At 41.6% G+C, this 12,013-nt stretch overlaps 1 protein-coding gene and 1 non-coding gene across 2 annotated transcripts in view; both read right to left on the bottom strand.

The window, feature by feature from the left end:
- Nucleotides 1-12,013, bottom strand: part of Babam2 (BRISC and BRCA1 A complex member 2) — a 388,193-nt gene that overhangs the window by 242,648 nt on the left and 133,532 nt on the right. The window contains exon 6 of the mRNA XM_057773524.1: nt 709-783. Within this exon, the coding sequence (XP_057629507.1) occupies nt 709-783 (75 nt within the window). The remainder of the gene's footprint in view (nt 1-708; nt 784-12,013) is intronic.
- LOC130889516 (U6 spliceosomal RNA) lies at nt 5,742-5,844 on the bottom strand. The gene has a single exon (XR_009058595.1). It is a non-coding gene; the product is annotated as a U6 spliceosomal RNA (small nuclear RNA).

Raw genomic sequence — 12,013 nt, forward strand, 5'->3', positions numbered from 1 at the left:
TTGTACATGGGTTTTGTTTCTCCCCTCAACAGTTATAAATACGATCCGCTCTCTAAACAACATCAAATGAAGAAGGTGGAAATTTTCTAAGATGAAACTGAGTGGAGGGCAGTCAGCCAAATCCTCGTTGGAGCTGAACCGGGGCCTCTGGCTCGGTGTTTCCTTCTCAGAACCTGTTCTTTGATCTGTGTGGCTCCTTTCACTAGTCACAAACTAGTCCTTTGTAGCCCACCCCATCTCTGTGAGGCATGCACCCCTTCCCAAATAGTAGTTCCCAAGGCGTCTATCACATTTTAGAGAACACAATATATACTGATGAATCTATGGAACAGCCCCAACATGGAAGGTGCCTGAGTTCAACTGTGGACATAAAGAAGATAAAATGCCCTTTTGTGAGCATGTTCAATATGCAGGACACCTTGGACAAGTTCCATGAGTCTTTCATCCCAGTAAGATTACTAGGTGAAAATGATTTTCCTGAGTGTAATTTATTTATACTACTAATACATAACCACCTTGCAAAGAAAAAAAAACCCTCATACCTAAACAACTTTTAAGGTTAGTGCTTTAGCGACGGAAACCGAATTCCTGCGATAAGCGTCGAAACTCATCATTAGAACAAAAAGTGAACAAACCAGTCATACAAATATTGAGCTAAATGATTAAAGTTTGATTTGTATTCTCTTACTTATAATTGTATATTTTTACCTTGAGAAGGTATGTGGGAATGTTGCTGAAATCTACTGGTAACTTCAATAGGAAACGAGCTGAAAATTCACCAGTCTGCAGGGGAAAAAAAAAAGATTAAAATATAAAACAAGATGAGAAGTAACAATTACAACCAAGAAAAAAAATCTCAACTATTTCAATATGCAGACAACAGCAATTAGGGTTTCCTAACATAGGGCAGAAAAGTAAGGTGGGAAAGTAGAGGAGGATTAAAAAGAATTCTTGAACTATTAAAAGAGCACAGTTTCAATGTCAAAAGTCTGCATTTTATTGCATGATAAAATTTTAAAGTAGTATTGCATTTTTTAAAACTGTGAAAAGAATACATGAATGAATATAATTTTTCAAAAGCCTGAAACAGGAAGAGACCAACCCAGCCCTTAGACTCATTGCTTTACTAAGCACACATACCACCTCACTGATTCCATAACTTATCATCATGTATGCAGACAGCCGTTATAGCTGTTACATATGGAAGTCCATACAAAGACCAAACCCACTCATGTAAAGCAATACATCAATGTAAATCCAGATAAGTTTGTAATCTTTGGAAAGTTAATTAGTATTATTATCAACTAATGTTTTCAGTACTTTCCTCTATAATCCACATGAGAAAGATACATAGAATTAGAAATTTAAAACACTTAATCTACAAATAATAACTCTAATTAATTAATTCGTGTGTGTGTGTGTGTGTGTGTGTGTGTGTTTTGCCAGGGCCTCATGCCCTGGAAAAAAAAAAAAAGTAAGTCCTTTTCCTTTCTTTTTTTTCTATTGTTTTTTTATTGTGCTATACATTTTTCTCCACTCCCCTCCCTTCCTCTCCTCTCCCCTTCTACCATCTCCCATGACCCCACACTTCCAATTTACTCAGATCTTGTCTTTTTCTACTTTGACCTAGGGGTTCCAAGGACCTATGCAAAGGCAGCAAAGCTGCTGGCTAAGCTGGTAGGGTCCTGAGTCTTCCACCCTCTCTCACTGCGAGCATATAATGTGGCTTGGGATTTTGACACAATGAATTTCAACACAACATGTTTGACACAACAAACAACAACAACAAAAGCACAGATGATCTGAAACGGCTTCAGAAAATGGCTCTTGCTCTAGCCATTCTGGATTAGAAACACAGATTAATGCACCTTTCATCTCTCATCAGAGAAGCTTGTATTTATAAAAATGGTAAGTAACAAGAGACCCACAACTGGTCAAGGTACAGAGAATAAAAGATTTTTAGAATACCCATCCCTAAACAGGACATCTATATCATAATCCCTTCCTCCTAGGGTTGATGGATCATTTCAGAAGAGACAGAAGGAGTATAAAAAGCTGAGTGGTAAATGATTACATAGAAACAGTGTCTTCTGGATACACCAGAGCAGTGGCACATATGAATTTATAGTGGCTGTGACAGCAAGCACAAGACTTGTGCAAGCTAAAGCCAAACCAAAGCCCAATATGGAGAGAGGAGGTGGGCATGAAGTTCCACATTTAGTCGAGCAGCTATTGGCAACTTGAAGCTACTGAAAGAGCTATTGGGAGAGGAATAAATGTAGTTTTATTTAAATGTAGCTCCTGGTAAGTCTATCATCCTCCAGTAGAAGGTTACACATCCTAGAACATATGAGTAACATAAGCTAGATTTGATTTGTGGGAGGAAAAAAAAAGAACCACAAAACTAGGTGGGTAGGAAAGTGGGGGCAAATCTGGGAGGAACAGGAAAAAAGGTGAATGTGATCAAAACATTGTATTAGTGCAATCTACTAAGGAGATATACATTAGTGTAATCTACTAAGGATATATACATTAAGGTAATCTACTAAGGAGATATACATTAGTGCAATCTACTAAGGAGATATACAATAGTGTAATCTACTAAGGATATATACATTAAGGTAATCTACTAAGGAGATATACATTAGTGCGATCTACTAAGGATATCTATATTAGTGCAACCTACTAAGGATATCTATTAGTGCAATCTACTAAGGATATATACATTAAGGTAATCTACTAAGGAGATATACATTAGTGTAATCTACTAAGGAGATATACATTAGTATAATCTACTAAGAAGATATGCATTAGTATAATCTACTCAGAAGATATACATTAGTATAATCTACTAAAGAGATATACATTAGTATAGTCTACTAAGGAGATATACATTAGTATAACATATTATGCTCTCAAAGAACAGATATAAAAAAGAACATTTCTCTATCCTTTCACATTGTCATTACCTCAGAGCTCCCAATATCTTTACTGCCTACCAATCCTTCAAAAATGCAACCACATTAACTCCCAAATCATAGCTTTAAGCACAGAAAACACCCACAAGTAATTTTTAGGGACAAAAGGATGAGCCACACACAAGCCAAGCACACCTTTACAGATGGTTCCACAGGTGTTGCCATTCCGTTCTATAAGCAACTAACAACTGGCTTCAGGCTTCTGGCCCTCATAAAACTGTGACTTTAAACTTTAGGAATGGAGACAGAAATGCTAACCTTACTCAGAATGTAACAGTGCTAACACTCTGTCCAGCTCAGCGCTCTCCTTACCACTTAAGATACCTAACTTGCATCAGTCTCTGGCTAACGATGGAGCATTTCTCCACTATTACACGGCCAATCTTGTGGTCAGAAAGAGGAGAAATGAGGAGTACCCCAAGGCAAAGCTGAGGTAAACAAGAGAGACAAAACCCTGTACACCAGGAATGCTAAAGATGAAATGCAAGCCTGATTCTGAAAGTTAAGCAGCTACACACGGCCCAACACTAGGGTGCAGGCTTAAGGGCCACACGGTGATCTGCTGAAGGAAGGGTGATGCGATCCCAGCATAGTTTCCTTTCTACTGCGGCCTAAGACTTCCGGTGTTTAGCTCCTAGAAGACTCTAAATCTAATATGCCCTATTTAACTGTGGTTCTTTGGATGGAGACATACTAGAATTGTCAGGGAGGAGATACTTTGAAAGAAGTAAGGCTAACATCTAACTCTACAGTGTTAAATGGGATTTTATAAGAAGGCTACAAGCCCATTGGATTACTAAGAGTGCAGAAAGAAAACAGAAAACAATCCCCAGTACTATGCACAGTGCTCAGCCAAGAACCCATGCTCCTAACTGACCCTCTTCTCTTTCCCCTGTAAAATCAGGCTCCCTCTCCGCTCTCGCCTATCAGCAAGCAAGCATCATCTGAAAGGATCCCTTCTTTTACCTCACTCCCTTGGGAAGCTCCCATCTTATTCTTTGTTCCACGTTACAAAATCCTCCTGGGGGAGGGTCTATTTGAGCTCTGTATTTCTCTCTTGTCATTCTCTCTAGTAAACCCTTCTTCCCCCATCACTCCACCAAAATAGCTCTTGAAAGGTCATCAATGACCTCCCCATTGCCAAACCCCATAGTCATTTCTGGCTTCGTCTCGGTGTCCAGTTAGCCGAACTCTAGCAGGGCTGAAGCAATGGAGCATGCCTGGGCTTAACTCCAAGATCTCTTAGCTTGGTCACACCCACCAGGAGATCTCATACAAGCTCACGACCTTAAATAATATTTATACACCAAGGGCTTCCAAATGCCCTTGCTCCTCCCCAGACATTCTCCTAATTCAAATTTATTTTCCAATACCAATAAAAATTCCCAATTTTGTATTCTTTCCTTGATATTTATTCTTCATTGCAATAAACAGAAATTCTACTATCCTTTCAGACCAAAAAACCAAAAATCCACCATCACAGGACTTCTAGTTTTCTCTCTTGCCTCACAGTCAGTGGAAACACGGGCTACTGATAGCGCGCAGCCACTTCTCACGTCCTCTGGCACCTGCTACCGCCTGGAGGGAGCTATGTGACCTCTAGACTAGACACTGCCATTGTCCCTGATTGTCTCATCTCTTTTCAGCTGCAGGTCATTTTCTTCCCAACACATGGACAGATCACGACGCTTCTTGTTTGAAATCCTCAGACTGTGGAGATGGACTCCTTTACAGAGGAAGGTGACAAGGGAACATCTGAGCAAGACAGCCAAGTGTCCTGAAGAGCAACTGTGAACGGCTGTGCACAGGGAAGAGCAAGATATTGAGGACTGCAGGGACACATAAGCAGGAGACTGACTCATGGTCCACAGAAACTCTCCTCTATGCTAAGAAGCATTTCTAACTCCTGCTGGATATACAATACTCATCCACGGAAGCCATAAATAACAAAAGTGACCACTGTGATCATGAGGAATACTTAAGTCATTTGGGGACAGGAGTTTAAAGGAGCCATGGGATTCCTAGAAACTGGGAAAGTTGGAGAAATGATAAATCAAATTCAACCTCTTTAGTCTTCCTCTACAAAGACAAACTACCTAGCAATAAGCAAACATTTATCAGCTAGTCTCTAGTTAAAATGGTAATTTTTAAGTCTTTCATTTGTTAAATCTGATGGCTTATGTGTATGTATGTATCTGTATACACACATATGTATTTTAAAAAGCAATAGAAGAAATAAAATGTGGGATTTAAAAAATTATAAGAACTCTTGCCCATATAAGGTAACAAAAAAAATAATTACATATTGAGCATTTGGACTCGAGTGAACTACAAGCTATTTTCGTCCACATACTACATTTTAGCTTTTTGCCCTCCTAGTTTATACAATATATTTTTATTCTACTATTTTAGACCAAACTAAAAAAAAGAAAAAGAAAAAGAAAAAAAAAAAAACCTCTCCAATGGTCCCTACTTTATCCTTTCCCAAATTGCTGCTCTTAGATTTGACATGCATGTGTGTTTGTTGGCAAGGGCTGACTGACACACTAGAGGCACAATATGAATTTGAGTTTATCTGCAATGGGCTAAGATATGAAACAAAGTCAGCATGAAAGAGACTCATGATAGGAAGGGAATTTGTTCTACTGGGAAAAAAAGGTTATTTATGATCTCCAGCTTCCAAGCCTACCATACCTTCTTTCTAAAAAACATTTTATCAGCACATATTAATTATACACGCTAATGGGTTTCATTGTGACATTTAAAAATATGGAATGCTTCATGAATTCACACGCCATCCTTGCATAGGAGCCATGCTCATCTTCTCTCTAGTTCCACTTTTAGTAGATACGCACGGGCCCCACGTTCATCCCCAGAACTGCAGAAACATTAAAAGCTAGCACAGGAAGCTCAGCACTTATCTCTAAAGCACTGGAATTCTAGGAACAAAGGCTCAAGAATCCTGTTGCTACTAGCTGACACCGACTCTCCTGTGATCTGTAAATGGCCTTTCCTTTGCAAAACTGAGCAAACGGCAGTCTGAAGCATATCTTTGTATAACTGAAATTACAGACAAACAATGAATAGAAAATCTCAACTGTGCATGTGCAAACACAAACTCATATTCACACACACAATCATTGCTCAACCATATACGATAACTTCCCTATATCTGATTTGCGGTCGCTGTTGTATCATCAGAGATAACTTCTACAGCACGCCTTCCTGGAAGCTGTAAATGAGACATTTAGATGCAGCCAAGTGAATAGAATAGCTTGAATTTTTTCCATCAGTCCCTGGTTAGACCTCCTCTTGGATAGACATAGAAAATTACCTGACCTATGACTGAAAATGTTAGTCTTCCTGCCAACTGCCTTAATGGCACTGTCCCTAGCATCAGCCATGATTATGTGTGTCCTCCTCTTAAGTGAGAGAACGCACGCAAGGGCTCCAGCCAACAAGACTCGAGCTTCTCTCCTTCGCGGCATCTGTCCCATGTTCCCGTGTCTTTGGGAAGTGACAGGTAGACATCTTGTGCTAACCAGAGTCCAATCAGGTCGTTCTGCCTCAGGGAATCCTCCTTCCTGTCTTAGGAACTGTTTCCTTATCCACAAACAAGCTTTCATCTGAAATTGACTAGTGCCACTCAGAGAAGTAAAGGCCAAGAACTGGGAAAGGTGACTCTAATTTCATCTGTGACAATGTGGTAGGGGTGATTCTTAAGACTGGCAAACAACTAGTCTGAAGGTTGCGGACACTGTTCTTTGGAAACAATATAAATACACAATACAAGTTTCAAAAAAAGATAGTCAAGGGTAGACTTATTAGAGTATCAAACTCTAAAAGATATTCTTAAGATGTATTACTGACCCCCAAACTGTGTTCAATAGACATAACTCATTTATATATGTTTTACAGCAAGGGGAACAGCAGCTAAGAGTGGAGCTGTGACCGTAAAGAAGAGCGGGACTCAACCTCAAGACAGTGTGTGCATCAAGCTCCACGTCCTCAGGACAGAAACACGTGCCTTGTGTGACTTCATTCAGTCTCAAGTAAATTACTGAACAGGATGGGTTTGAAGGAAAAGCCTCGTGATAGTCCTCAAGATGCTGGAGGGCATGAAGACGTGGATCCCAGAGCAAACTCACTCCTTAGACCAGCTGACATGGAAATTTTGAGTTTAACAAGATACCATGCCTTGATATAAAAGGTGAAGACACTGGGCCGGGCGGTGGTGGCGCACACCTTTAATCCCAGCACTTGGGAGGCAGAGGCAGGCGGATCTCTGTGAGTTCGAGACCAGCCTGGTCTACAAGAGCTAGTTCCAGTACAGGCTCCAAAGCCACAGAGAAATCCTGTCTCAAAAAACCAAAAAAAAAAAAAAAAAAAAAAAAAGGTGAAGACACCCACATCCATCAGTCTTTGTCCTTCTCATTCATGTGTACACATATGTACATGCATCCCTACATACATACCATATATACAAAGGAAAAATCCTAAGGGAGAGGAGAAAGGAGACCAATTCATCTGTGAAATCCCATGATTTCTCAGAGACCATGTCTGCGAGTGGAGGCCTGCCACCTCTCCCCCCGAAGCCTCCTCCAGGCACACCGCTGTACATTCCTTCATCTTGAGCAGACAGACCATTCTCATTGCTGACCCCTGGGACTCCAGGGACCATGGCCTTACGCGCCCAAGATCACAATGCATTTATAGTATTAGTAACAAGCTAATCCAGTTCTTGATTTAACATATGTTGGCTCAAAATCGAGCTATTTTCTATCTTGCAGAGTCCATGTTAATCTTCCAGCCCTGGGCTAGCAGGGACTGCAGGAGCAGGCTGTCCTCCAGTGTATCCCTGAAACCCGGCACCGAGCTCTCATTTGTCCATCCCTCAAGGCTCACCTGCATATCCTAGCTCTTCGTTGCTTGCTTGAAGGCTAACTCCTGTCCAGATACATGTCTTTCTATATTCTCACTCCTCTAAATCACTGGGCCTTGATACTGTAGCTTGCATTAACTCCTTCTGCCTAGTAGTAGTCTTGGGGGCTTTACTCACCATAATACAAGTGACTGAGTCAGAAAAGATCAGAGTCACTCCAATATCAGAGTAAAGGGGTTGAACACAGTGCTAGCATAATGTCATCAGTAAATTGGTGACATCAGCCAGGAAGATTCTGAAAATCCATCAACACCATCTGCTTTAAATGGATCAACACTTCTACACTCAGGTGAAGAAAAGTCAAGAAATGGGAAAAATCCTGAAACTGTAAAAGGTGCTATAAATTGCAGTACATTTCACTTCAGACTGTATGTGCAAAGGAAGAGGGCTAAGGGTGGGAGCTCAGGGACACAGAGCTGGCCTTGCAAGTACAAGGATCTAAAGTCAATCCTCAGAACCAAGGTTAACAAAACAAAAGGCATGTGGGGTATGTTTGTAATCCCACTGCTGGAAGGCAGAGGCAAGCATATCCCAGGAGCTCACCAGGCAGCTGGTGAATGCCTCAAAAAAAAAAAAAAAAAAGTGGATAGCACCTAAAAACAACATGTAAATCTGTCCTCTGGCCTCCACACGCACGCACACACACACACACACACACACACACAGCAAAACACATTCAACTGCATGTGTACACACACAGAGAAGCATGCACACACATACAGACTCACATATACACACATACACACACAAATGAACACATACACGCATACACAGAAGCATGCACACACAGACTTACATATACACACACACATGAACACATACATGCATACACAGAAGCATGCACACACATACAGACTCGCATATACACATATACAAACACACATGCACACAGACACAGAAAAACACAAAAGGTGAGAAACAAAATCATAGAAATTATAACTGAACAGTAATTCCCACTTTCAAATGAGTCTCACACTATTAAGGACAACACAGACTCACCAAGAAGTCAAGACAGATTAAACTTAGCATCCTTTTCTTATAGGACAATTAAGTGAATTTTTTTATTAAAAAAAAAAAACTTTGAACTGTTAAGTATGTTCAAACAGGAAGATTTGTTTGAAATTTTTAAAAATGCATTGCTTATTTGTATGACTTTGGAAATCACATCCCTTAGGAAAAAGTCAAAGACTCCGAGGGTGAGCATATTGAATTTAAGAAAAGAAAGGCTTGGTGAAAACTAATAAAATTAGCAAGAGAATGGGAGGAGCTCGGAGGATTGGGATGGTTGGGATATAGGAAGGATGGATACGGGAGCAGCGAAGTATATATCCTATCTAAGGGAGCCATCTTAGGGTTGGCAAGAGACTTGACTCTTGAGGGGTTCGCAGGTGTCCAGGAATATGTCCCCAGCTGGTACCTTGGGCAACTAAGGAGAGGGAACCTGAAATGACCCTATCCTATACTGATGAATATCTTGCATATCACCTTAGAATCTTCATCTGGCGATGGATCGAGGTAGAGACAGAGTCTCAATTTGGAGCAACGGTCTGAGCTCTTAAGGTTCAAATGAGGAGCAGAAGGAGGGAGAACATGAGCAAAAAATCAGGACCACGAGGAATGCACCCACCCACTGTGACAGTGGAACTGATTTATTGGGAGCCCACCAAGGCCAGCTGGTCTGGGACTGAATAAGCATGGGTTGATTCCGGACTCTCTGAGCATGGCGGTCAATGAAGACTGATGAGAAGCCAAGGACAATGGCACTAGGTTTCGATCCTAATACATGAACTGGCTTTGTGGGAGCTTAGCCTGTTTGGACGCTCACCTTTCTGGACGTAGATAGAAGGACCTTGGTCTTCCCGCAGGGCAGGGAATTTGGACTGCTCTTCAGTATCGAGAGGGAGGGGGAATGGAGTGGGGGGAGGAGAAGAGGAGTGGGGATAGGGGGAGGGAAGTGGGGGGAGGGCAATATTTGGGAGGAGGGGAGGGAAATGGGAAATGGGGAGCAGGTGGAAATTTTAATTAAAAAAGAATAAAAATAAATAAATAAGTAAAAAAAAAAAATGTTCTCTGTGTCACTAGGATTCACTCACTCGTCCTTTCAGCAAGCGTGCGCAGAACACCAGTGATGCAGCAGGCTCTGTTCCCAGTGTGGACTATGTCCATCCCTGCCCTGAAACTTGGCATGCCAATAGGGAAAGACAAACAAGCCTTAAGCATGGCAGCCTTTCCAAGGTGGTACACAGTCATCCTGGAGTTCACATTTACATGTGTGGGGGCTGGAACTAACAGCAATAAGAAGTGATGGGCATCATTCAAGATGAGGTTGTAAGAGACCAGTGTCTTGCTTATATACTCTCCATCTCTCTGTTTGCTTGCTGTGGTTAGGCCCCCTGCCAGCTTAGGAGACCCACCTTGGAGAAGCCCTGTAGAGGAAGAGGCAGGTTCCAGGCACCAGCTAGCACCAACTAAGGCCCTCAGATCAGCAGCCCACAGAGAACAGCACCATCCCATCAGCCACACAAATGGGCTTACAATGAAACCCCTTCTGGTGGCCAACACTTCATGGTAACCTAGGTGGGGCCCTGGGGTGCAGCTCTATCCAGATGCCTAACAAACAAAAGCTATGACAGAAAACATTATATTCAGACACTAAGTGCTGGAGTGAATATCTTACACAATAACATATAAATGATCTATTTAAAAGATGCCTTTAAAAAAAAAAGAGCAGAATAGGCCTGGCGATGGTGGCACACGCCCTTAATCCCAGCACTTAGGAGGTAGAGGCAGGCGGATCTCTGTGAATTTAAGACCAGCCTAGTCTATGGAGCTAGTTCCAGGAAAGGCTCCTAAGCTACATGGAGAAACCCTGTCTTGAAAATAAACAAAAGGAAAAAGAAAAAGAGTAGAACAGGGAAGAGAAACAAAAGTGAATTTTAAGAACAAGTATAATAAAGGCTCACATATAAATGTTTACAACAGCACAATTCATATAAGTCAAAAGGTAAAAAAACACTGAAATGTCATGAGTTAGTGAACAGAAAAGCAAAATGCAGTATGCCTGTCCAGTGGAATCTTTTTCAGCCATAGAAGAAAATGAGTATGGGTGTATGCACAGCATAGCCAGATCTGAAATACATCCTGCTAAGTGAATGCACCCAGTCACAAAACATTAGGGACGTGCTACGGCCATCTGAAGGATTCAGGAACAGAAAGAAATGTGGAGATTTCCTAGGCTACCACTGGGGAAAGACTAAAGGCAACTGAAGATGAAGGACCTTACTGGAGGGTGACAGAAGATCACGATGGGGGCTGTGGAAGTCAGTCAAATGACTGATAATCATAGATTTATACAATTAAAATGTGTAAACTTTATGAAACCTATCTCAAAAAATAATTTTAAAAAATGAGGCAGGCAGGGCATCATTGAAAATACGTTAGCAGAAATCTAAAGTAGGAAGGGTGTTCACTATTCCCAGGGAAAAACAGACACAGAAACTTATGCAAAGTGCCATGGGAAGGAGCATGCTTGATATGCCTGCATGGTGCAGAGGTGCAGTGTGGCTGGAGCCTGAGATGAGGAAGGAGAAGAGGAAGTGAGCAGATCCAGAAGGAAGGAGGCATCACAGCATCCAGAGTGCATGCTATCTCTGGGGAGATGGACTGCAGCGGGGTATATGAAGCTTCTGGGAACAGAAGGGTTAGAATCCGCTTTGCATCTCAAAATGATCACACAATGCAATGAAATCATAAGCAGCAACTAGAGCTGGCCATGGTGGCCACCCCTGTGATCCCAACACTCAGGAAGGAGAGATGAAAGGACTCTGAGTCTAAAGCCGACTGGGCTGTGCAGAAAGTTCTAGGTAACTCGGAGCTATATAATGAGACCTTGTCTTTAAGGAAAGGGTTGTGAACAAGGGCTTAGAGGCACTGATTAAGGCAGCATTTCCGCCGGATGGTGGTGTCACACACCTTTAATCCCAGCACTCGGAAGGCTCCAAAGTTACACAGAGAAACCCTGCCTTGAAAAACCACAAACAACCAAAAAAGAAGAAGGAGGAGGAGGAGCATTTTCCTGGATGAAAAAAATTAC

Source organism: Chionomys nivalis, chromosome 1 (genome assembly GCF_950005125.1).
Source record: "Chionomys nivalis chromosome 1, mChiNiv1.1, whole genome shotgun sequence".
In the NCBI taxonomy this organism is placed as follows: Eukaryota; Metazoa; Chordata; class Mammalia; order Rodentia; family Cricetidae; genus Chionomys; species Chionomys nivalis.